Here is a 27,366-nt window from a genome sequence, read left to right as displayed (position 1 = left end):
GGTATGAGTGGAACCAGCTGAGACACCTATAGTGGATGGTCAATCTAGGAGGATGGTATGAGAGATTGTGTCAACGGCTGAGCTCAGACGGAGTAGGAGGAGGATGGAAAGTAGACCAGTATCTGCAGGAAGGAGGAGATTGTTGGAGAGTTTAAGGAGAGCCGTTTCTGTGCTGTGAGGAGATGAAAGCCAGACAGGAATTGTTCATATTAGTTATTGCGAAAAAGATGCATTTAAAGTTGTGCTGCTCCAAGAATTTTGGAGATGAATGGAAGATTAGAGATGGGGTGGAAATTGTTGAGGTTGGAGGTATCCAGATTTTTTGATTATAGGTGTGACAGCAGCCTTTTTGAGAGGGGAGGGGACACCTCCAGTGGTGAGGGAGGAGTGAATAACGTTGCTGATGAGAGGAGACAGGGAGGAAAGAGTAGCTTTGACCAGAGCTGTAGGAAGTGGATCAAGTTGACTGGTAGAGGTTTTAGAATTTTAATATAGTCTATCTGTACAGTCTATAGGATTGGTGTTTGTTGGTTTGAATCATCAAATAATAATAATTAATAATGTTCAATGTGTTTACTGTTATAGCTGAGGAGCTTAAGAAGTAATAAAATTAGTCAAACTCCACCATCTCCTGAAGAGTCCGTATTCAAATGGAAAATTGTTTTTTTCAATAAGTGAGACATGCAAAAAAAAAAAAAAATGTGGAAAAAAAATAAAGAAAGAAAAAAAGATGTGGAAACTGTTTGAACTGCTCTATAAATTAAAGACAAACCAAAAATAGGCCCACAGAAAACAGAGAGAAAACAATAAACAAATAACAATTAATTAAAATTGAAAATGTTGAAGCGCTCAACAGTTTAATTCAATTCAATTCTATTTGTTTAGCCCAGAATCACAACAACAGTCGTCTCCATGGGCTTCAAGTGAAACATGAACTCAAAAGGACCATTGATACAAAGAGTTCAATAGGAAAATACTAAAATGAACTAACTAACTGACTAAGCTATACTGGCATCCCTGCCCTTAGACTCCCCCCTTTCGCGATAAGGAAAAACTCCTAAAAAAAACGGATTCCGGAAAAAACAAAGAAATCTCAGGGGTGCCCACATGAAGGAGGGATCCTCCCCCAGGACGGACAGGCGATTTACCGGAACTCTTAGAGAAGAATGAACTTATCTAACTCTACAACTACATATTTAAAGTCCAGCAGAAGAGCTTCATCCAGCCGTGGTTGGGGGGGCAGTCAGGGGCACGAGTCGAGCCGGAGACAGGAGCCACAGCCAGGTGTCAGAGCAGGAGCAACAGCTTTATTTAAAAATAATTAACTGAGCAGGCCTGGACAAAAATGGCAGTAAAACTGACGGATTAACTATTGAGACATGTTAAAATAAGGTGTGCCCTCTAAGTTGCAACAGGTGGGTCACCAAACATAAATGTTACTACTAAAAGTATGTACAACATAAGGTTGTAAATATTTACATACTAAGACTTGTGTAAAAAAAAATCTCCATTTAAGTGTACTATTTATTCTATTCCAAAAGTGAGGTAGTAAACTTGAAGTTTAGTTCTTTAAACTGTTTACAAAAAATCCTAAACTACATGTGTACCCAGTCTGTAGTATACTTGCTATACTTACTTAACTTAAGTATACTAAACAAATTAAATGTCATAATGCTTTTTTCTTGTGGTTGGTTTTCCCCACAAGCATTTAGGATTCTCCTGAAATACTTTTTTTTTTTTAAATTAAACCTGGATTGAAATGTATTTTGTTGTTACTAAAACCGAGAAAAGTTATATTAAAACATGTTTCTCCCATTAAGTTAAGTCCCCATTTGATTAATATCATTAAGGTGTCTTGATTTAAGCAGAGAACTACAACGCCAACGCTGCTCTATGCACTTTTGATGACGTCGCAAGGTTGTGTTCCGCTCTGACCTGTGATTATCTACGGAGTGGTGCGTTTGCGCCTCCTGTCTTGAAAGGGAGGTGAGGAGTAGTTTACTATCCAGAGTTCAAGGTTTGGTTTCGGTGTTCGTTTGGAGTAGAGGGTTATACCGAGGCTCAGAAGCCGCTTTTCACAGAGCCAAGATGCTGAACATGTGGAAAGTAAGGGAGTTGGTTGACAAAGCGTAAGTATCCCGGGATTTACCTGCATCTTATTGCGAGGAATTTGTGTTTGTAGTTCACCTGTTTGAAAGAGACACGTACCCAAAAGTTTGACGTCACGTCACTTTGTCAAGTTAGCTAGCTCGTAAGCTACCAGCGAGTTAGCTGACTCTTTGGTTTTTAAGATATTGTCCCTTTCAGATATCACACACATGATTAAACATTTTGTTCAATGTCATTCGGTCTGTTATTTACACATTTGACCAAATATGTCCTCCTTGTGTTTTCTGAAAAAAACTTAAAGCTAACTCCCGTGGCCAGCAGGCTAATTATGTAGCTTTTTGACTTAGTCGCTAGCTTACCAGCCTAGCCAGCTAAGCTAGTTTGACAGCTCCTTGGCTAAATAATTTACCGTGACATTTCTTAGATTTCATGTATAATTTCTTTTAAAGCTGTTTGACCCACAGTATCTCAAACGCGTTTAAATAATCAATTGGTAAAATAGTTATTAACTATTCGACGTGACTGTTTATGACAGCATAAGCTAGGTGAAGCTCAGTGTTTCTATCGAACTTCTGTGATGATTGGTTATTGTTACAAAGTTATTACACATCGTTAACACATCTAAACGCTTGCTGGACATTTTAAAATGAGCAAGTACTGTAAGATTACAGTCTCCTGTAATTGACTCGTGATTAAATACAAACTAAAATAAGTTTTAGTTTTTACCCCACTACTATACAAATGTAATTTGTCATATTTTATCATTGCTTAGGCTTGGTTTTTATTCATCTGTGATCAGCGCTCTGTTGTTTCCTCACATGTCTTTTCTGCACTCTAAATTCTAATAATTTCCCAAGTAAAAAGTTGTTTAACAAGATGCCATTTACACAAAACCTATAAAGGTTTTTCTTCTAGTAAATATTTCGACTACAGACTGCAATTTTGATCTATTCTGTTGACGTCAAGTCATTGGATTGCTTTGTTAGGCAGTTCAAAAAATGTAGTATAGGAACATTATCTCATGGCCATCATTTAGGTTGAGTACTGCCTTGTGGTTAGTTGCTCTTCTATGTTCTGTTGTGCAGTTTGGTTAACATTTAGCTGCTGATTTAGCATGGGCATGGTGTGCCCGTTGCGCAATTTCTCTCCATATTAAGAGGGTTAATTTTTCAAACTGAGACATCAAATGTTTATGTGTCTATTCATGGACTTTTGGGTGGGCTCAGCTTCTAGTAGTCTAACATTTTGTATGATAGTTATTTTTATAAGACAATTTTAGAAAGGAGAGGAAATCAGATGCTAAGTTGTTAATAGGATAAAAAAATAAATGATTTCTTTTTGGTGTGTAAAAAAAAAACTAACAAAAAAAACAACAACAGCAAATAAATAAAAAACCAATCAAAGGTATATGAATAGTTGTAAAAGAACCGTTTTTAGTCACCATTATTGTAGCGGAAAGCTGCATGATAAGTGTGTCACTGATAATATCACTACTTCCGTTTATGCTGCAGTCAAGTAGAAAAGAATCCAGTTCTGTTAACAGAAAATGCTGCTTCACAGTTTAATGTCCTCTTGTGTTTTCATTTATACAGTTAATCTTAAAGTATGGATACCATGTTTCTAGATTACACACTATGGATTATAATTTGTTGTTTTTAAAATTGTCATTCTTTGGGGCCACAAGGCTGAGTTGTCAGAGCCCTATTCACACTGCAGCCTGCTAAAGACAAATTGTTAAGGGTATTTATTATCTCTTTCTAAAGGCTGCAGCAGGACTATGTGACAGTTGTTCACGAAGAAGGTGCCTTGAGCAATACAAATCTAAAAGAACATTGTATTTTGTGCCAAAAACATAGAATCATTCAATTTTGCTTACTTCTCATAAATAAAAAAGTGACTTTCCTGAATTTGATACAAATGTATTTGATACAAATGTATCAAATTCATAAGGCAACTTAAAACGTTGGAAAACTGTCCTAGCCTTTGTCCTTTGTACATATTGCGTGCTCTGGACCAATTGAAATTAGATTCTACTCCACATCATGCAAACTCTGGCAAAACTGGTTAGGGAACTGGTTTATCCGGATGTGTGTTGACTGAAGACCAGTCAATGCTTTGATTCAATCTCTACACGACTGGCATAGTCTAATTGGGATTGAAAATCTAATTGTTTAATATGTTAGCCAAAGCATATATCTTCAAAAGAGTTTATGAACAGATGACCATACAACAAAAGCTTCTTCCTGTTTGATATTTCTGCATCTATTATTCTGTGCAAACATTTTGTTGACCAGCGGTGGTTTTAATGCATAATTTTTTTTTTTCTCTTTCTTGAATTTTCCTTAAAGTTTTGCAACTTCAGAAAACAAATTCTGTGCTCTGCAGAAAACTAATGTGGGACTTTCTCTCCTTTGGTTTCCGTTTTTATTTGTAGTTTTTTTTTTAGTTTAACCACAGTCAGCACAGCAAACTAAGTCATTTACTTAGTAAAATAATGGAACCCTTAATGTGTTAACATTGCAGATGGATTTAAATTGTGTAATTATTTCTGGTTTCAACAAGCACTCCTTGATGTAATTTTTAGCCTGTAACATAACAAACGTAGGGGTGTGGTTATCACCATAAGCAGACCTTTTATCTATTATTGTCTAATATTGTTGGTCCAAGGACTGACGGCATTCTGTACTGACATTACCTTTCAAGGTAGATTATTTTCAATGATAAAGTTTGATTTTGTTCCCTCCATAGAACCAATGTTGTGATGAACTACTCTGAGGTTGAGTCTAAAGTCAGAGAGGCGACTAATGATGATCCCTGGGGACCTTCAGGACAAATGATGACTGAAATTTCAAGGTAAACAGTGTTGAACAGTGTTTTTTGTTTTTCTTTGGAGCAAGTGAGAATCCACAGTTTTGTAGCTAACCTCTGCTTATTTAGTTTCATTTTTTGGCAGTTTTTTCTTTCCATTACTTGAGCCTAGTGTTTGTGTATTTTTGGATCCTACAAAAAAATACCTGTTTGCAAAATATAGTCTTCCTGGATTTAAAAAATCTAACATTTCCCAGTATCTGATGAGATTAATCCTCCTTTTTTGGAGAATAGATAACATAGTGTGGCATTAATAAAAGTTTCAACAATAATTACCTCAAATGGATCCATGCGCTTGTTAAAATACTCCAAGGTATTTTCTTCTGATCAATTTATTCGTAAATATATATTTTCACAATCAAAACATTTATATAAAAGATATTTCAGGTCCATGCTATTTTAAATTCTTTATTCCATAAAAAATGTCAGAAAATGAATAGTTCAACATATTTGGTGTTATAAGTATACAGTAAATATTTGAATGATTATTTTTGTCTTAATTTAACATTTAATATATTTTTAGCATGTCAAATCTGACCATGTTTGCATGTAGTAAAATCTGTGGTATGCAGCATAAAAACAACTGACTGAAGGCCGCTGTAGTGACTGAAATGTTTTAAATTCCTAGAACTCCATAACTAAGTGGAGATTTTGCCCAAACCTTCAAAAATGTTAATATTTTCTTCCTTTTTCTCCTTTGGGATGATTGATGGATGAACAGAGCCACCTTCATGTATGAGCAGTTCCCAGAGGTGATGAACATGCTGTGGGCCCGCATGCTGAGGGACAACAAGAAGAACTGGAGGAGAGTTTACAAGGTCTGCTGTTGCAAAATCCCTCAAAACTCACCTTCTTAAAAGTGACGCAGGGCTCCAAAGTGCTTAGCACAGTTTTGATGAAGGCCAAAAACAAAAGACTGAAGTTCATGCTTGCTAAAACCACAATCAACAGTCAAGCACATTTTGCTGAAGCTTTTGTTCCTTTTTTCCCCTCAGTCTCTGCTTTTATTGGCTCATCTAATCCGGAACGGGTCAGAAAGGGTGGTAACCAGTGCACGAGAACATCTCTATGACTTGAGATCTTTAGAAAGCTACCACTTTGTTGGTAAGTTATGATCACTGTTTTCATCCATGTTGTACTTTTTTAAGGCAGATTAATTCCGTTTAAATTTTGTGTTTGGAAGAATATTTATGACAAACGGTTTTATGATGTCTAATAAATAAAGGAACATTTAAACTGACTTGACCTTTAGATCAACAGAAATACCTAATGTGCCTCGTACCAGAAATCATTTTAAGATTTGTATAAATCTTTGCATCGACTGCGTTCATTTTAGACGAGAACGGGAAAGATCAAGGAATAAATGTGCGTCAGAAAGTGAAGGAGATGGTGGACTTCATTCAGGATGATGACCGGCTCAGGGAGGAGCGGAAAAAGGCTAAGAAGAACAAAGACAAATACATCGGTGTTTCCTCAGACAGTATGGGGTACCGAGGTTATTGTAAGTAAAAACACTGTGATAAATAAACTATTTCTAGCTTTTCCTCGTGAATATTGTTGAACCAGTTTGAACTCTCTTTAGCTGGTGACCGATACGACTCGAGCGACAACAGGGGGAGGTGGGATGACGACTGGGAGAAGAAAGGCCCATTTCCCTTCAGTGAAAAGTTGGGGGAAATCAGTGACAAAATTGGCAGCACCATTAATGATACCATAAACACATTCAGGAAGAAGGATCGAGATGACTCACCAGACCGATTCAGGTAGAAGAAAAATACTGTTTGGTGTAAACGTGTCTGTGAAGATTCTCACTCATTCAGGCTGATTCCTTCAATGTACTAGGTAAAAATTCAGTAAGCCATAGATTCAAGATAAAACAAGTCCAGTTTACTGCTTTCTTTGTCCTCTATTTTGCTGTTTTGTGTTTAAGTTAAAGGTTCTCACAAAATTATTGTTTTGACATCTTAGGAATTCTTGGAAGAAACAATTATTTGAAATGTTCTTGGTGTTGATGCCATAATATGTCATTCAGTTTTACACAGCTAAAAACCTGGTTTGTGGATTTGTATGCTACGATGATGTTCCGTTTTCTTTAAAAACTCCCTAAACATATATTGATACATTTATATTTATTGTATAGTTTTGTGGCCATTTAGCACATTCTTTGGTGTGGTTTAGTCTGCAGTGACATTTAAATGTTTGACCTTTCAGAAATGTTGCTATGTCAACCAGTTCAGTAACAGAAACCCATCAGTCAAACTATCAGGCTAAACAATAGTCTTCATGCAGAGAACAGCCACGCTGAAAAGTTGCTTTTCCCCTGCAGCGATAATGAAGAACAGCAAGACCGTTCCTCTCGAAACGGTCAGTCGGCGAAGGATTTTAAAGATGAAGAGGAGACCGTCACAACAAAGAGCGTGCACATCGTCCAAGCAACAGAGACGACGGCAACACGGAAAAGAGGGGGACCGTCCAAAAAAGTTGACCTTGGGGCTGCAGCTAACTATAAAGGAGACCAGAGCCCAGATACTTCAGCCAAACAGGTAACCAGGTGACAATGTAAAGTGAAATTCAAAGATAACGCATCAGGCTGGTTTATGACAGGACTTAAGTTTGTATTTCGTTTGACTTTCCTTCAGACACAGCCAGCAGCTGCCCCTCAGCCTTCCAGCACAGGCTTTGATGACTTTCTGATGGTGGACACAACACCTACCAAGCCCGCTGCCACAGGTATGATGGCACTACCCTCTAAAGGTTTTGAGAAATGTAAAGTCCTCTCATACATTATCAAATTAATGTCAGTTTACAATGTAAATATAAAAATAAATGCATTTGTCTTTTATATATGAAGGACTTTTATTATCGAGTTTCAAAGTGTCTTTACACTACAAGCCAAATTTACATGGTACAGTCAGTGTTCCCTTGCTATATCACAGTTTACCTTTCTTGGCCTCTCTGTTTCTGGGATTTATTTTTCTTTGCAATTCTATTCTCTTTTTTTTCTTACCTACAGTTCTCACTGTTCTGCGTTCTGATTGACTGTAAAGATTGTCAATCAATTCTGTCTGTGCCATGTCTCCTGCACTTAGCTTCCTTCCATAATACTAAATATTATGGAAGGAAGCTAAATGCAGGAGACATGGCACTATCTATGGTTTGAACTTTGAGAGTTTAGAGAAGACAGAAAAGTGTGAAAATGTTAGTCTGTTTGAGAAACAACGTTTTACAGCCTTAATCATTGTAAAAGAGTAAAGCTGACTACAGATTTCACCTATCGCAGGTCATTTTTAGAACGTAACTACACACCACAACAAACGAGGGAGCAGTGTACCTCATTTTTACATCGCAACAGTAAATGCAAGAGTTGGAACCAGAGAGAGTTGTAGTGTTTGCTGAAAGGAGAGATTTACCTTCAAACTCCTTTGACATCCATTTGTGCAGAAAGAACCTGAATGAGACACATAGCAGGAGCTGCAGACTCTCACTAAGCTATTTTTTTTTTTTTTTTGAAGGGATCATGCCCAGCTGCTGAAACTAGCTTTACATTTTAGTAGTGGGGGTGGAGGGTTGTTGTACAAGAACTGAGTACACAGGAGGTTTTAGTGAAGTCCCTGGTGAATGGAGATGGTGGGAGTGCTGAACAGATGTTTGTCCTCTTCTGCTGCTCACACTCTGCTCCCCCCTCCTGCACTTGTGACACTGAAGGAATGCTAACTACACAAGAATGACATCTGGAGCTTACCTGTTCAAAAATGGCTTACCTCTCTCTATTTCTCAACACAGACCTGATTGGTGGATTTGCTGATTTTGCTACACCTGCAGCCTCTGCTGGACTTTTCTCAGGATCTGGTTTGTTTGTTTGTTTATTTGTAACTTTTTTTTTTGTTTTTTTGTATGTGTGGTTGAGAATTCCGTCCTGATGCAGTTGTACTGTTGGAATATTCAGAGGGTTGTTGGGAGGGAGGCCTGGCCATATGGAGCCTGTTACCTGCTATGCATAATAAGAACAGACACACATCAACTCCTGTTATGGATGACAAGGAGACAGGGACAGATGAAGAAGTTTGGTGGGGGTGGAGGACGCTCTGGGAGAGGGAGAGACAACAAGTCAGACCAGTTCAATGAAAATTTCAAAATGCAGCAGCTGTGGTCACTGAATGTTCTGGACATAGATCAACTTCCCCTTTTGTTTTTCTGTTTTTTTTTTGGTCTTTTTTTTTAATCGTTCTGCTTATTTTAAAAGACTCACCACTATCACTGTCTAAATGGTTTATTTATGCATTTTATTTCTTTTTTGTCCATTCAAGTTGCAGCAGCAACATCACCTACAAGCCCCAATGGAGATTTTGGAGAATGGAACGCCTTCCCTGGTGGTCAAATTCCGCCATCTGCTCAGAGTGCAGACTTTGGTGGAAATGACCTTTTCGGAGCCATGGCGGCAGGTCCTGCCCCCAACCCTGTTTCAGCTCCGCCCGCTGCCCCTGCCTTTTTGGACCAGTTTGACTTGTTGGGAACATCTCAGTCCATCACTTCCTCCCAGAGCCTCAACGTCAGCATGAGCAGCACACAGAGCATGAACACCACAGTTCTGCCTCTGTCAAAGTCACAGGTATGCTTGAATTCACTCCCAAAGACGTATTATTCAACCCCTAAAGACCCACTCCAATTAGCTTTTGTTCTACTCACTTATTCACTGTAAAAGGGCAATTATTTAGCCAAAATAAAAAAAATTATATAAGTGTCATTTTCTAAAAAATAGTTTCTGCAGAGCGGCAGTATTTCATTAGAAATTCGCCTCTGAGTTGTGGGTGAGGAGCAACCTTGTGCCCCCTTTCCCTCCCTGTTGCAGGGAGCTTGTAGCTTCTACGTCACAAATATAAGCTTTTTCAATCTGTTTCGTATTCACGAAAAAATAAAGACATAATCAGAAATGCAATTTTTAGCTAATTTTTCTTTATATATGTCCCCTATCATCAGAAAAATGCCACAAAAATGTGTTAAAATCCTTATCAGAGAAGGTCTTTAATGTACATCTCTTGGCTGGGTTCAGTTTGTCTTTGGGCTAAACACCACGACAGCTTTTAAAAGCTGCTAAAACAACTAAACTGGTCATGAATGTAATGTTAGTTGATCAAAATCCAGAAATCTCTGTATCATTCACTTCAGTCTGCACCTGCTGTAGTCTGCATATTAAAGTTGCCTGATAATTGACTTTTATTTCTATACTTTTAGAGCAATTCAATTTCCAGCTTAGTAATTCATCAAATCATTTTGAATTGCTCACGATTAAAATGATTCTATAAATAAGACAAAAATAGCCAATCGCACAAACTGACCTTGTTTTAGGCTGACTGCTGCCTTTAATCAAGACTGTTTTCATCCGAAACGTCAAAACAAACTAGTTCTTGAATGTCTAAGCAGAAAAGACCCGTCTGCTAAATAAACTCATTTGAGGACCAGCTGGCTTATTAATTATTAACTCAAAAAAATAAAAGTATGTGATGTTTTAAACACTCATTTCATCCTCTCAGTTGTGTGTATAAACATTTTATGAGTTCGACCAATAAGTTACAACTTATTGTTTATGTTCCTTAACTCGGATATATTTTCTTTGTCCACTTTGTTCAAAGAAACTGGTATTTCTAGCCTGTTGAAAAAATAACAAATGGTGATGAACAGCCGAAGAAGGAAATGGATCAATGGGATTATTATTATCTTACTTTTTTGGACACATTTACTCCTTGTTTAGCACATCAGTTAAGAAACCCTAGGTGATAAAACATACCATGTGTGATTGGGGGGGAAAAAAGAATCTAATCTATGATGAAGCATTAGCATGGAGCTTCGCCAGATGCCAATCATCCCAAGAGACCCCCCCCCGCGCAACTTCCCCCTTTCCCTGAAAGTGAATAAATGATTGCGATCTGAGTTTCGGAAGCGTTTCACCAACAACAAAAGTTGCATATGGTCGAATTTTGCTGTTTAAAAGGCGGCTGACGTATTTGCAAAACAAAACATCAAACCCTGCTCAAACGACAAAACGGCAGCGGTTCCCGTTTTTCCAGTTATGTTTTGTGCTAAAAAGTGACAGTTAAGTGGGTCAGGCTAAAGTTTTAAGAGTTTTAACATTTTTCATGTAACATGTCAGTGGCAGACATTTTCTGTTAGCTTCCCAGTTTCTTTTATTACGTTTGGTCTTTTTTTCCCCCCAATAGCCGATCCAGAACATGGGAAGTGTCCTCCAGCCTCTGTCTGTGCAGCAGGGGGTGCCCGCTCAAGGTGCAGCAGCCAAAGCATCTCTCCCATCCACCTGGTCAGACCCCACTGTCAACATCAGTTTGGACTTCCTGAGCCCTGGAATGCAGCCCCCCAAACCAAGCCAGCCCAGCCTCAACACCCTGCAGCACGGTGAGGCTGCCACCATTGCAGTTAGCTTTTTAATACTCTTCTGTTTTCTGACTTTTTTTTTTTCTTTCAACTCTTTAGGCAACCAGGCACCTGCCAATATGCTCGCTCAGGGATTTTCCAGTATGAATCTTGGACCTACACCAGTCAGACCAGCTTTTAATACTATGATGCATCCAGGAATGGGAATGGGAATGGGGATGAGTATGGCTCCTAACCAGGGTATGATGGGCATGAACATGGGAATGCCCCAGGGAGGTATGCCTATGGGAATGCCTCAGGGAGGTATGGCCATGGGAATGCCTGGTACAATGGGAATGGGAATGAGCCCCGCCATGGCCCAACAGCCCAAACACGACGCCTTTGCTGACTTTGGCAACTTCGGAAAGTGACGGAGGCGGAAAGAAGAGAAAACGTCAAGAGTGCTGGCAGTCCGTCTCCCTTCCAGCGCTGAAGGATCCTCCTGAGCTGCAAACAAAGAGTACTTGAAAAATATCACAACACCCTACAATCTTTGTATTTTTAAAACGTTTATCTAGTGACACATGGATCTAAATGAATGTGTGTTGATTGAACCAATGATCAGTGCGGTCTAAAATGGACAGATGATCGTGTCTTGCTGGTTGCAAATTAGTCGGTGGGAAGAAGGTGCCACTGAAGAGAAGAGGGGGGAAAAACTGCAGGATGGACTGCTTTATAACCTCAATCAAGTTTAAATATCCAGAATAGCAATAATATCAAAGTAGCTGCAACTATAACTGAAAGATTCTCAAACCAATATCCCATTTAAATAAGACGATTGCTTATTTTAATTTAACTAAATTTTCTAATGTACATTTAGTGACTTTTTTTCCCATCCTGTCCTCTTCCTGTACATAACTATTTGCAGCCCAGACCGTAACTTATGAAGTTAATATTTGAGAGGCACCGATGGCGTGCGTCACACAGACCAAATCTGACATGAGACCTATAGCAATAACACGTTCATGCGCTCTCCTTGTACATAGTTGTCCACAGTCCAGATGTGGCTAAAAAGTGTTACAGTGAAGATGGAAGAATCGCAGTGAGAGCTTTGAATTTAATTCATTTCCTTTAATACGATTTCCTTTGTGGCCTTTTTTTTTATTGATGTCTATTTTACTCTGGAAGAATATGCCTAAATAGGATAATCAGTAAAAAAGCTCCTCGTGTGGAGGTCATTTTTCATTCTAACGGCGTGCCTGAGAAATGTTCAGCCTTTTCCATTGACCTGTGGGGGTAGCAGGGCTGCACACGGAGCTTTTGTACTGTGCACCTGTGCGGCCTCAAGCCGATGGTGCGCTCTCTGCCCAGAAGTCCAAATTAAACTGTTTTCTGTGTTCGTTGATGCCTTAAACCTTCAGCAGATCTTGCAGCTGATTACCTTCTTTATTTAATCGCGGAGAAGCAAAGCAGTCCAGGTCTGTTTGTTTGAGAGGAACCCGTTTTAAGGGCTGCGATGGACGTTATACCCATCCAGCGCATTGTTCCCTTTTGCGTGAGAACATCCTGTTAGCTCAGTGTGAACTGTGGGAAGCTCCACAGCGTGTATGTTCGATGATGGCTGTACGCAGTGACTTATCAGTGCTTCAAGTGCCTGCCAAGATTCCTCTTGACCCTTGAAATTCAGTGATTTAGAATCACGCCAACCTGATGTTGCTGGTATGTCATGGATGAGGTGATTCAATAGAAAGAGGGAGACCCATTCTGCTGAGCACGCCGACACTGCAGCCTTGGATCAATGTCGTAAGCATTCAAATGACCAAAATCTGCTATTTTTCTAATGAAAATGTTGATGCCTTTTCTACTTTCAATCATTTGAGACCTGTCTAAAGTGAGATTGTTACTGAAACACTAGTATATGCAAGTGTATATATCAAAGAAAAAAAAATCCTTTTGAGACAATTTTGCAAAATTCATCGTTCTGATATGATTTAATCAAGATTCTTGATGGACGACATTAAAAAAACAAAAGGATGATTGAAATTTGTTAATGATGTGTGTTATTTTGGGTGCTACGCCATTAGCCTCATTCAAAAGCGCTTCAAGCGGCATAAATGGGAGCAATGTGGTCCTGATTAAAAATTTGCTTTAATGCAAGATTTTTGTTGTTCTATTTGGAAAATAAATTCAAGGTAAACTTAAGGAACCGATAAGTTCAGGGGTCTGCAACCTTTATCGCTAAAAGAGCCATTTGGAACAGTTTCCTACGGACCGAAACCCAGTGAGAGCCGCAAAGTCCCACCTCACCGTTTAGGAAAACACACTCTAGGTTTCTGTGGCCATTAAGTCATTCATTCATAAATCTTTACAAAAGAATTTGTTATAAAAGTGTTATTTTTTTACATTCAACAATTTTCTTTAAGTTTTGACAGAAGCACATACCTGTGCCTTTCAAAATAAAACACACCGTGTATCAAATAAGATCCTCCTGCAGCAGATATAATTACAAATGAAAGTTAAACATGGCATTTTCTATCATTACTTTGGTGCACCTTTAACCTTTTTCTCCTTCAATAAAAACATGTAAATAAAAATATCTGCATTTAAAAAAAATGCAAAAAAAATACATTTGATAATTTAGCCTCTTAACAAGACACTGTTGTGCAGTAAAACAAAAGAATGGGGTTTAAGTTTATTCCAATAATAAACCACTTTTCCAACATTTTACGCATCCAACACTTTAAGAATCTAAACATAATTGACAAATTTAACTAAAACAAATGAACCAAAACTTATTTAATTTGTTTGCATTTTTCTTTAAACAAAGAGCCACACATGGAAGGATAAAGAGCTGCATGTGGCTCCGGGGCCTCAGGTTGCAGACCCTTGGATTAGCTAGAAGAGAAGCAAAAAATATGAATTTGTTTTACTGGGGGGCAAAAAAGTATTTGTTCAGCCACCAATTGTGCAAGTTGCTTCGCTTAACCCTTGTGCTATCCTAGGCACTTTAACATTGGGAGTTGGGTCATCTAGACCCACTAGACAGTGCTCTGAACCTTTGTTCTTCGATGATTTGTGATCATCACTGGTGTCCATGGATTACATGAAATCCTTTTCACCTTAATCCACCTGCGTCATGGTAGGGAGAACACGTCAATGTAAGGGTGGGGTCATCAAAGATAGCACAAGGGTTAAAAAGATGAGAGAGGCCTGCAAATTCATCATAGGTAAACCTCAGCTATGAGACACAAAATGAGGGGGGGGGGCAGATAATCACAAAGTCTGATTTTGTAATAATTTATTTGTAAAAAAAAAAAAAGTATTTTGTCAATAACAAAATTTCAACTCAATACTTTGTTATATAGCCTTTGTTGGCATTGACAGCAGTCAAACGTTTTCTGTAAGTTTTCACAATGTTTTCACAAACTGTTTCTGGTATTTTGGCCCAATCCTCCATGCAGATCTCCTCTAGAGCAGTGATGTTTTGGGGCTGTCGCTGGGCAAAACAGACTTTCAAATCCCTCCAAAGATTTTCTATGGGTTGAGATTTGGAGACTGGCTAGACCACTCCAGGACCTTGAAAAACTTCAAACGGAGCTATTCCTTCATTACCCAAACAGAACGAATAAATTCTTACCAACAACTAGCAGTTTAGTGTATTACTGATGGTAGCCTTTATGACTTTGGTCCCCGCTCTCTGCAGGTCATTCACTAGGTCCCCCATGTGCTTCTGGGATTTTTGCTCACCGCTCTTGTGATCATTTTGACCCCACTGGGTGAGATCTTGCAAGGAGCCCCAGATGGAGGGAGATTATCAGTGGTCTCGTATGTCTTCCATTGCCTAATAATTGCTCCCACAGTTGATTTCTTCACACCAAGCTGCTTACCTAATGCAGATTCAGTCTTCCCAGCCTGGTGCAGGTCAACAATTTTGTTTCTGGTGTCCTTAGACAGCTCTTTGGTCTTGGCGATAGTGAAGTTTGAAGTGTGACTGTTTGAGGTTGTGGACAGGTGACTTTTATATAGATGAGTTCAAAGAGGCGCCATTTATGCAGGTAATGCGTGCAGTGATGAAAGTCAGGCAAGGAAAAAATCCCTGAACTTTTCTTTGAGCGATATGGCGGGCACAGAGCGAAATTTTGGAAAAATACGTGGTCTTAGATGCATTCTGGTGCATTCTGGCAGCTAGTTATTCACTTCTTTATCAAGAAACTAAGACTAATTGGAGCATCATGATTTGTCATTCAAACCCCTAGTTTGACTCTCCATTAAGGACTTGCTGGTCCTAAAAAAGAATTTGGAAAATTGCTCAAAGTAACACAATCCTACAATCTACGCTTTTCCTTAAAGCTGCAAAACATACAATTGCTAAAATATAGTAACATCAAAGCCCCAAATGGCAAAAAGAACACCAGTAACTATGATATTCTATGAAAATACCTCAGTTATTTATACATTATTTCTGCTTTAGAAATGACTGATGTACAACATCCACTTGCACTGTTTTCTCAAACTATAATTACATCAAAATATGGGATCTGCTTTAAACTATAATTCTATAACATAATACATCAATTCTTTAACACCAATACTAAGTAATCTGGGAAATATCAAAACAAACATACAAACTAAACTAAACATTGTAAACATTATTTTTTAAGGGAGTGCGGGTCCAAACCATCAAATACTTATAATTAATGTTAACTATACTGAACTAAATCATGGTAATTAGGAAATACAAATAAATTAGATAGAGAAATGTATTCAAAATAAAAACTGAAACTCAAAACTAAAATTGAAATTATTTCAAAATGTGGTTTTGAGATTATTTTACACAAAAAAGTATTTGACCTACACTACCTTAAAAATCTTTTTTTTTTTTCCAGCCAAGACCACTTCAATTTGTTTTTTATCGTCTTCTCACAACTGAGGTCGTGACCACGCTCAATAATGACGATGCCTGCCATTATTTTAACACAAATTTGATCGCAAACTCTTCAGATGTGTTTGTGAAAGTTTAGCGTGGGTCCGCCAGTTTTGGTCTCTAGGGAAGCAAGTCACGCTGACCACGTGGTGCAGACAGAGCCAATCAGACCCGTCGACGCATCCGAAAGCAACTAAAACGTCCCGTCATTGGTCAATTAGGCCGGGAAGACGAAAGATGGCCACGACCATAGAGGAAGCGATCTGCGGAGAAATATAGAAAATAAAGCTAAAATTAGCTGATTTCAGACCATTTTCTAATCCGGAAAGCGATTTGTCCGTAGAGATCAGGTCTTTATTTCCCGGAAAGTACGTTCGGTTTGCTCAAAAACCCGGATTTCCGGGAATTCCCGGAAGACTTTCATCACTGTGCGTGGAGGACAGAGGTTCCTCTTACAGAAGAAGTTACAGGTCTGTAAGAGCCAGTTTGTAGGAGACCAAATATTTATTTTTCCACTATAATTTGTAAATAAATTCTTTAAAAGTCAGACATGATTTTTCTGATGTTTTTTTTTTTTTTATAATTGAGGTATACCTATGATGAAAATGACAGGCCTCTCGTCTTTTAGCGGGAGAACTTGCACAATTGGAGGGTGGCTAAATACTTTTTTTGCCTGTCTAAAATATCAATTTTTTTCTGTCTAAAATATCCACCACCAGGTATCAAGTATCCTTAGTTATGAATGAATAAAGCTCTAGTATTTAAAATTTCAGATAAATGATCAGGAACCCACCTCTGTCTGATCAAGCGAACCCATTTTTGTTGAAACGCACTTCGAACACTGTCGATTAAAGAGCTGACCCCATTCTCCCCTCTGTGGAGACCACTAATAAATAGGCTTTAACATTATTCTGATGCAGACTTGAGAAGTAGCTGCATACGTTTTCAGTGAATGCTGATGGGGTTTGTCCCACTTCTGGTAATAAAAAAAAATACAAAGATTAATTTCATCCTAAGTAAGTTCTTTCCAGACCTTGAAGATGCAGAAGCTGCACGCAGTCATCCAGTTCCACTCATCATAGGAAACTAACCACTGTCATTTAGAAAGAAAGGGAAAAAAAACATCTTTACAACTTCCATGAGATGCAGTAAATTGTGCTTTTATGGGTAATGTGCCCATTAAAGAGTAAAAGCAATCTGAGACGTCAAGACAAATGACAGCTTTTGAGTGCCATCTGCAATCTCCAGCTTCACAAACTCAATTATTCATAATGCATTTATGAAGTCCGCTGAGACTGCGCTGTCATTCTTGTTCAAACTACCGGGAAAAGCAACATAAAGGGACAAGCTCTCTGAAATGACAATAGCCTAACAGGAGGCTGGGATGCATTCCTGCTGCCTCCTGCTGGTAAAAAAAAAACACACACTTTTTGTTGGTTTTCCTGTCGACAAACAAGAATAAGTAAAAAGAAAAACACAGCGGTTCGAGCTGAGAAGCGTTTATTACTCTGTACCAGGGTTATTCCTCTGGTGGTCTGGGGAAAAAACTTCATATCAACATGATATAACAGTCAGTATATGATTCATTTGAATCAAATTCTTTCAAAAATTATGTTTCAGGCAGTGTTTCATCCTAAAACCTTTTTGGGGTTTTTTCACTCCAGGGTGAATTTCTGAGAGGTGATGAATAAATCAGAGAGGCTGTGGGTTAACCAGGATAACATTCTCACCACGAATAAAAAGCTGGTTGATGTGGCGTGTGTAGACTTTCCCGTACTTTTGGGATTCCCCCTTCGGATGCATGTGCGGGTCCTTCGCCTTCAGTGAGACTTGGAGTTTACCCTGTTTGCTTTTAATAGCTTCTGGCAGGTCGGACTGGGATGTCGCGCCGTCACCCTCCATCTGAGCAAAGCAGCTTTCCGGGGCAGCTCTGGGATTTGCAGGTGGATGCTGGTCGGCTTTTTCCTGGACGTCAGTCCCGCCTGGGCTTTCCTGAAGATTCAGCTTCTCAAAGAGCTGGACAAAACACAGGCAGCAATATTCCTTTTAATGTTGAGCAAACAAGAATGAATGAGTGTGGCAAATGTGGTAATAAAACCCACCACTGTGACGGACAAAACCAGAAGTATACAGACACAAATATAGTATTTCCTCTTTAAATTAACATATAAACAACCAAAAAAAAAGATACAAATTCAAAGCTAAAAACTAACATGATCTTCCTGCAAATGGTCCTAAAGTGTTAGACATTCATTTCTGAACCATTACTTTTAAAATCTATCAAAAAACTATAAATTCCATAAATAGTTTTTATGGGATGTTTTACATGATTGTGATGAACAGGGCTGAGTAGAAACAACTAAGTTTATTACGGATTTTAAAAATGTCCTTTTAAAATATGTGTTTCTCTATGGAAAACAATTTTTGCAACATAAAACTTTGATTATAAAAAAAGAAATTTGGAAAAGCTTTATTCAAATATTACAGAAAAGGTCATTTTTCCGCCTTTTAATTACTTGAAAGGAAAAAGAAAGTCAACAGATTTGACAAATTTATAATGCATGATGTCAATAGTAATATTTATATCTATCTATATATATATATTTTTTTACTATCTTTCCCTTTTGTACTGCTGCAAAATATGAGTAAAACATGCGATGTGCGATATTGATGATCAATATTGTGATGGCAATATAAATGTGATGGCTATAAATACATGAACAAATTCCAAAAGAAACAGCAAATGCATCATTTCCATTTCATTGCAACAGTTCTATTTAAATAAAAGTCAACATAATTTATATTGTACTCCAAATGACCCAAGTTTACATACGAGGTAACATAATGGCAGTCTGTTTGATTAGTCAACGATGTCATGGGCCACATCCGATTTGTCAAAGGAATAAAGGGATTTGCTTGATTTTTTTAAATACTTTTAAGGTGCCATAAGGTTGTTTTAGTATTTGTGTAAACATTAAAGTTAATCATTTATCACAGTGTATGCTGTCTTTTGCGACACGTCTGTCGCACAGGCCGATATCACAAAACAATAATTTTAAATTTTATGTTGACGAAACTCAAAAATGTAATGTTCCCAAATGTGCATCCAGAGTTTTAGGAGGTTTAAGATCCTTCTATATGCTGCAAATATTTAAAGATGAACTCCAATCATCTTTAGATCTTTTTATGAAAGCGTTCCCAGTGGTCTTTTAATTATATGATTATGTCGTTTTAAGCCAAAATAAAATAAAATTTGTCTTTGAGTTCTGGGTTGGAATGTTGGCACAGAGTAAGTCTGGCCTTACTTCCCATGATCCCCCCCCTTTTTTTTAACACTCTCTCCCGTCAGCCCCTCACAACCCCAACCTAATGTTACCGGTGCAACAAAAATGGGAGCAACATCGCCGCACAGTTTTGAGCCGAATGCCAGCTCGAATGGGGAAATCAAAGACGTACGTCAGAATGGAGCAAGGACCTTGTGGCTTGCCGTAGTGACTTGTACGTCACACGTTCAAGCTTTTTCCAATTGCCTTTTTTCGTCTGCTCCTGTTTCATAGTAATTTGAATAAAGAAATACTCAAAAATGAGTGGATCTTTAAACCTCAACCTCCAAATGTTTTATTACACTTTTTACAGTGAGTAAGTAGTAATTGGTGCCCATAATTATGAAAATATTACTATTGTTTTTCCGTGAGTACAAACCCGTGAAATGGTGAGCGCCTTCTCGTGGTACAACGCCTCCCCGAACAGCGGCTCCCTGTACGTCTCATCCACATCCACCATAGCCTGTCGGGGAGAAATGACAACATAAACACTCCTGTCACAAATCCAAGAAGGTAACAAGAATGGAGAGAATTTCCCAACCATGTTCCAGAACTTGTCAAAGGCCACAAGAAAGCCAGAGCACACGCCCCTCATTCCTTTGAAGGTCCTGATGTGAACTTTGATTCTTATCCGCTCCTGGATGCAGCGATGCAGTTCACCCAAAGGACTCCCCTTGCACACTGAGAATGCAGAAGATGGAGCAATTACATAAAAACCAAACCCTTTTAAATGATGTTTTCCTAAAAAATATATGTTATATGTTTACTCCTCAAACTTTAAAAGTCTACAAAAGCTGTGTGTTGAACTCTCTGATCAGTTATAAACTGGGATATTATTATTAATTACCAACAATACTCAGGTTATTCTTCTTTAAGCTGATTGGTTAACTTATATGTATATGATATAGTGAACTACAGGCGTGTTTCTGAACCTACGGGGCATCCTGGTCAGGACATTTTTCAGAATCTTCTGCTTCCTCCTCGGTTTCGCGGTGCTACCCTCTCCTTCCTGCGAGGAGGAAACCATCAGCTTCCTCAGTCTGTCAATGCGCTCCGGATCCGCGACTCCTTTCAGCGCTTTTCGTCGCCTTTTCTCGACATTCTCCGGTTTTGCTCGACCCCGACCGCCTTTCAGAAAGCTCTCGTACTCGGCCACATTGTTGAAGCACTTGATGTTTGGGAAAGGAAGCGGCGGCGCAGTCGAAGAGTACAGGGCCAGAAGCGGATCAAAGTTGTCTGAGCAGACGTTTATTTTGTCCGCGGGGTCGCTGCTCTCGTTGTCTCGTCCCGTTGCGCCCTCAGCAGACGTTGCTTCAGTCACATTATGGTCTGGTTCAACGGATTTTCTTTCTCTTTCCTCCATATTTGAAACAACCGCAAAAGAGCGGATTTTGCAGAAGCAATGAATGCTGGGAAAACTCAAACTTAAAAAAAAAAACGTGTTCCCTCATTTAAACTTAACTGGCGTTCATCATTTATATTATTGACTGTTTATTTTCACATTTGACTTATTGCTTGATATTGAAATAAATACAATTTAAAAATAGAATCTGAAATAATTTTTCAACTACAAGTCCCACAACCTCCGGTGCTAAAAAAAAAAAAAAAGAAAGTTAAATTACAACAATTGAACACAAGATGTCACTAAAGAACAGGGAATTAAGGCGCATTGCTCTAATCGTAGACATCATGCTGAAATTAACTTAGAAAAAGTGGATTAATCAATTTACCGTTATAAAAATGTATTGTATGTAATCATACTTTTGTCATGTTGTATTTTCTTTTGGAACAATTTACTTTTTTTTTACATTAATGTATTCCTCCCCCTCCGGAACTATGTGTCACAGCTTATGGTTTACAACTACAACATTAATCGACGGACTGCACTCAAAACAACGTGAAGGAGGACCACAGAAATACGTCAAAGGCAGACAAGTATTTAAACATTAACCATTTAAATGGATTTGACGTCGATACAAGACGTTTATTTACTATAAAATATTTATCTCTACTCTTGTAATTTTTTTCTCTCGGGAATGCTTGATGTTGATTGGAAAACTTTGGAGTTTTAGTGGACCACGGTCCTATTTTGTTCCTTTTTTTCGTCACTTTTATAATTCTCCTAATATGGCTAAGAGCAAATTTGAGTATGTCCGCAGCTTTGAAACGGACGACACATGCCTACGGAACTGTTATATTGTTGTTAGGCTGGATGGTCGCAATTTCCACAAGTAAGTTTGTAGTTTATTCTGTACTGGTGTAAATGGCTGGTGATTTGTTGATATTTTCTGAACTTTGAACATTTTATTGTTTTGTTTTTTTCACCTTGTTTTAGGTTTTCAGAGCAACATGGTTTTACAAAACCCAATGATAACAGAGCTTTAGGGCTCATGACCAGGAGTGCACAGTCTGTCATGGAAGAATTGGAGGATATCATCATTGCTTATGGTCAAAGTGACGAGTTTAGCTTTGTTTTCAAGAGGACCTCCAATTGGTTTAAACGAAGAGCCAGGTAGTTTGCTCTCTTATAAAATTTTTCTACTTTATTATGCTCATTTAAGATGAAACTTATCTTCCTTTCTTGTTTTTTTTCTGGCAGCAAACTCATGACCCACGTGGCCTCCCAGTTCTCCTCCTCCTATGTCTTCTACTGGAAGGAGTATTTTGAAGAACAGCCCCTCCTTTACCCCCCAAGCTTCGACGGACGTGTGGTTCTTTACCCCACTAACCGTAACCTTAGAGACTACCTCAGCTGGAGGCAAGCGGACTGTAAGCACTCATGTTCTACCACTACTGCATCCAAAATGACCATATAATAATACAGATCTCTGAAGATCACAGATAGATTTATTCAGTGATATTTCACTGTGATGATAGATTTTCATATGTAAAGCCCTTTATGCTTTTATTAGTTTATCAAAATAGTGCGTACAAGTGCATATCTTTTAGATTATAGTTACTGAAGAATGAAAAAATAGATATAAATATTTTAACTGTTTTTTTTTGTACCGTTTAGGTCATATAAATAACTTGTACAACACAGTGTTTTGGACATTAGTACAGAAGGGAGGACTCACCACAGCACAGGCAGAGGATCGCTTAAAGGTGAGAATTCTGGCAGCATTGTTCCACAAACGTGCAGCACTTGGCAGAGATCATAGGAAGGAGCACGGCTTATTGTCGGTTTGTGTAAAAAGGAAATATTTAAAGAAAAAAAGTGTATTAAATGCATCTCAACAAAGTTACACCCCAACACTGACAGGAAACATGTAAGAAGCAGCTTTAAATGACTAACTGCTGTTTACTTGGTCTGCATAATGTGGCATTGTTAAGATTGTCAATGAGAAACGCATTGATAAAGATAAAGTTGTCCACAATGTATTCATTTTTGCACAACTTTGGCTTTATGAAAATGATTCTTATTGGTGGATTCCTCGCCCCACAGATTGTGCTAAAAAAAGATTCTTGCGTAGATTTTACAAAAGTTTCATTCAGATTTCACAATTTAGTCAAATGTTTAATGACTTTGTTTTTGAGAAAATCTTACATTTTTTAGGAGTAAATTTCAAATTAGGACTTTAAAAAGAAAAGAAGCACAGAAATCTGTTTAGAAAATAACGTATTTTTGTTTAGGAAACCATATGTGGAAATGTTTCCTAACACATATGCCAAAGGGGTTTTTGGACTACAATAGTTTTTAAAGAAAAAATCATTACTGCAGGCTGTCACCTAATGTTAACAGAAAAGTAAAAAGGGAAAATCTTTGAAAGGAAATAAATTATGAATTGAAGCAATCAGATAGTTAAGCTACATGTTCCAACTTATTTAAATGCTAATTCTGTAAACATTGATGGTGTTCCTGTATTCCTCTGATTTCAGGGAACATTAGCTGCAGATAAAAATGAGATTCTGTTTTCGGAGTTTGACATCAACTACAACAATGAATCTGCCCTCCACCGGAAAGGCACCATCCTCCTCTGGAAAAAGGTGAGTCATGATCGGCTAACAAATGCTCTTCTTTTTCACTGTGTGAGCAAGTAAAACTAGGGATGTAATGCTTACTGACATGATTTTTTTATGTTAGTCTTTCTGGGATCTAAAGATTGATTTCATGACACTGTGAGTCTGTTTGACCTAAAAACTAGTAGATTTTCACAAACTCAATTTTCTGACTACAAGCATTGCAGCTCTGTAAAACAACAAGAAACGGTTCAAATGTCTCCATGGTTTAAACATTAAAAAAAAGATAAGTTATGAACACACTGATAAAGACAATAAAACAAAAGAAACGGTAAACCTAAGATAAACAATTACTTTTCACTGATTACATTTCACAAAAAAAATGTTTATTTTCAGTAGTTTTTATCTGTGTGGAATCAAAATTTTTAGCGTTAAGGTTTTTCTGTTTTTGTATGTCTGAGAACTTCTTTCAAGCTGAGGTTCTGATTCAGATTCAGTAAATTCAATACAAATTTCCAGGAATAAATGGCGGTCCGGAGACAAAACAACCCTGTTTTGGAATTGTTTTCTCCGTTTATTCCACTTTTTGGGTATAAGTAGCTGGTACAAGTTAGTTATTTAGTAACTTAGGATCATTGAAGAAAGTTCCGTATGGATACAAATGGTGAGTTTGTGTGTTCATGTGTGTCTTTGTGGTGCAGAGGGTTCAGAACAGAACTTGCCACAAATTTGGGTTTGAAGATTTTTAACAATTTTTATAGACTTTAAAAATAAAAGTTGAAACTTTTTACGATTGTTTTTATTTATTTAAGCAGTTGCAATTATAAAAGCAAATGACAGTTAAAACCAAGAAATAAGATCAATGTTTTAGGTCTTCGTGTAATACTCTATTTCGGCCACTAGGTGGACCTAGGCTATAACCAATGGCTACAACAAGTTTATGATTTCCTATTATGGGTATTGAAGCTGATAAACACAAAGGAAATTAAAGAAACTTTTTTTTTTGTTGGAAAATATATCTCCCAAGTGCCGGTGGTGTTAATGAAGCGTGCAGCAGACACACACAGAGCAGCTAAACCTCAATTATCCTGCTGCTGAAATAGGAGCATCAAGTAGCAGCCTATTGGATGAGGGTCGAACAGATGAGGCAGAACAGCTGCAGCCTCCAACTCTACATTGGCTCTCTAGTATGCAACACACCCTAAAAATGTCATTAATTAGAATAAGGCTAAGACAAATTTGCATGACACTATAAAGACACATGAACATTATTTATTTAAACTGTTAACTTTGTTATTCAAAGCCAAAGAGCCACAATGGAAGAATAAAAGTAACTCATGAGCCTCCGGTTCCAGATCCCTGGTTTAGTGCATGACATCATCTTCGTTTTCCTTATCCTAAACTTTGGTTTTTCAATTCATTGTTTTTTCTTTGTATAATAATAAACTCAAACATTTAAATATACTGATCTATTTTAGTATTTAACTAATTCTCAAGTCTTTCATTTAGCATGAAGAAACGGTCATCAGGCGCATGAAACAACCAAACGCAGAAGAGAAGGAGGTGCCGGTAACGCGCAGCAAGAGGAGGGTGGAGAACCTTTACTGTGACATTATAGGGGAGCAGTTCTGGGAGGAACACCCAGACATCCTGGAGGAGGATAACTGCTAGCATCTCCTCCCCTCTCAGGGCAGAACCGCTGACGTTTTCTGAACAGTGAGGCTGAAGCCAGCAGGACCTCTTGACATGGACTTTATGCAACAACGTGATATCTAAGCTTTTAGCAGACTGACATTTTTGAAGATTACCTTTGTACTTTAACTCTATCATAGCTTTCTTTTTCTTTTAATAAAATATTGTTATGACGTTCTTTCAAAATAAGAGCCTTTTATTTTATTTTTATTCATCACATCTGTCATAATTGTCATGAAACAGACAACTTCATGCATACATTAGAGAACAGACATCTCTTGCATCTTCATCTAGAACTGCAGAGGGCGCCTTTTCTAAAAATACTTGATGAATTTTATTTAGAAAATCAACACTTGATCCCTCAGGAGGTTTTTAATGTTTCCTTGAAGAAGGAACTTCCCACAATGCTCTTTTTGCTCTTGTATTACAAACTATCTGTAGGTTTTTAATTTTCATTAGATCAGCGTCATAGAAGTTGACGGTTAAAAATATTATAAACGGGGTGAGTGGCCTTGTCTTGCAGCCAAAGCGCTATGGAGATGTGAATGGATTCAATAGCCTGCACTGCCATCAGTGCTAAGAATACCTCACACACCCTGCATGCGCTCCACTCCTCTGACATGTGCTCCGCGGCATATTTGTCATCACTCCTATGAATTGCTGGCTAAATCTGAATGGCTGCTGGAGGCTGGAAGAGGCGGAAACTGGATATATTTTGTTACCATAGTAAGCTCAGTTACTGTCAAGTGTTGGTTTGTATTTTTGGTACTGTGACCTTGTTAAAAGCATGCGGCTGCTGTACTGTACTTAATGTAAGGCGTTAGATTCCTATCAGTCATTTTGTGTCTATCAGAATAAGAAAAGCTCATCTGGTTATGTAAAAGTTACACATTCATATTAAGTATAAAGGATTTTCAAACACACAAACTGGTTGTGTTGGTCCGTTATAATGACAGTCTGTGCAGACAATGACTCAACAGATGTCCTTACAGACCAGACCAGTGGAAATCCAAGATAACAGGATGTGTTGGGGCAAGTGGTGCAGTTATTTAAGGATGACATGGATTTATGTGCTGTTCCAATGTACATTTACTGATTCAATAGATGAAAGAAACAACCTAAAAGGCAGTTTTATAGTTTTGTTTCTCAGAAAATATTGTTTACATATAAACATGACACATTTGAATGGAAAATGACTCGTCAACAGACTGTTCAAAATAAAAGCACTGTGAGATATGTTGAAAGAAAAATGTGGGACATTTTCGAAATTATCTGATATGTAATTGCAATTAAAAAAATTGGAATAAATAGAGTTTCTTTAAATAACTATTTCTAAAAATGTTTGAAAAACCTAAAAAAGGATCCATGCAAATTGTCCCTGTTTTTGCTCATTTTCCTAAAAAGAATCTGTTGGATTTGCATATTGTTTAGCCTTCAGGCCAGTATGAAATGAAATATATGTTTATGGGCCATCATATGCTATTGTAAATCAGAATTTGGGGCATGAAATATGAAGAAAAATAATAAATAAACAGCTACTTAAACACTGAATTACTGAATTTATCTTTATATGATTAAAAATACTGAAGATTTGGAGGATGCTTAGGATATTTAGTCAAACAGAAGAATGTTAAGGCACTTAAATGTAAAAAAAATATATATAGTTTGCACCATATTGAGGTGTAATCGTATTTCTCAATAAAATTGTGAAAAAGCTTCAATCAAATTCAGTAGAACAGTTTAGTTTAATTTAACTGTAATGTTCTATGATGTTGCTATTAAATAGAATTTTACTTTTTGAATGACAGATTCACTTTTATCTCAAACAGCTGATATTTCAACAGCTGTAGAGTTTTTAGAATTTCATCCACAAAATTCAACACAAAAACATGAATATTATTATATTTTATAATAATTATTGATATTAGGAGCACAACTAGATGTCATACGTTGTTTTATTTCAGTTTCCAATGAACCAAAAAGTCTTCCAATTTAGCGTATATTAGCCTATTTATTAATTTTTAATCAAATGAATTATTAGTTGTCATTTCAAACTGTTGGGACGTGTATTTTTAGCCTTCCTTTGTGGTGATTTTCAGTTTTAGTTGCTCACTTCGACATCCT

At 37.7% G+C, this 27,366-nt stretch overlaps 3 protein-coding genes across 3 annotated transcripts; 2 read left to right on the top strand and 1 right to left on the bottom strand.

The window, feature by feature from the left end:
- Window positions 1-1,893: 1,893 nt before the first annotated feature.
- LOC101169791 (clathrin interactor 1) lies at window positions 1,894-13,386 on the top strand. Its single transcript, XM_023959320.1, has 12 exons — window positions 1,894-2,129; window positions 4,858-4,962; window positions 5,699-5,795; window positions 5,973-6,081; window positions 6,314-6,478; window positions 6,560-6,740; window positions 7,304-7,520; window positions 7,617-7,707; window positions 8,761-8,826; window positions 9,285-9,586; window positions 11,193-11,385; window positions 11,464-13,386. The coding sequence occupies exons 1-12, from the start codon at window positions 2,089-2,091 to the stop codon at window positions 11,772-11,774; spliced, it is 1,878 nt and encodes a 625-aa protein (XP_023815088.1). The 5' UTR covers window positions 1,894-2,088; the 3' UTR covers window positions 11,775-13,386.
- A 4,364-nt stretch (window positions 13,387-17,750) lies between these two features.
- lsm11 (LSM11, U7 small nuclear RNA associated) lies at window positions 17,751-21,051 on the bottom strand. Its single transcript, XM_004073411.4, has 4 exons — window positions 20,527-21,051; window positions 20,132-20,271; window positions 19,970-20,053; window positions 17,751-18,283 (listed from the first exon to the last, which is right to left on the bottom strand). Exons 1-4 carry the CDS (start codon window positions 20,951-20,953, stop codon window positions 17,960-17,962), a joined length of 975 nt encoding a protein of 324 aa, XP_004073459.3. The 5' UTR covers window positions 20,954-21,051; the 3' UTR covers window positions 17,751-17,959.
- A 415-nt stretch (window positions 21,052-21,466) lies between these two features.
- On the top strand, window positions 21,467-26,793 carry thg1l (tRNA-histidine guanylyltransferase 1 like). Its single transcript, XM_004073410.4, has 6 exons — window positions 21,467-21,821; window positions 21,926-22,102; window positions 22,190-22,359; window positions 22,607-22,695; window positions 23,470-23,577; window positions 25,060-26,793. Exons 1-6 carry the CDS (start codon window positions 21,634-21,636, stop codon window positions 25,219-25,221), a joined length of 894 nt encoding a protein of 297 aa, XP_004073458.1. The 5' UTR covers window positions 21,467-21,633; the 3' UTR covers window positions 25,222-26,793.
- Window positions 26,794-27,366: the final 573 nt, after the last annotated feature.

This window comes from Oryzias latipes, chromosome 10, assembly GCF_002234675.1.
Source record: "Oryzias latipes chromosome 10, ASM223467v1".
NCBI classification, from domain to species: Eukaryota; Metazoa; Chordata; class Actinopteri; order Beloniformes; family Adrianichthyidae; genus Oryzias; species Oryzias latipes.
The sequence above is the reverse complement of the archived record's forward strand: the minus strand, read 5'-3'. Positions and strand labels throughout refer to the sequence as shown.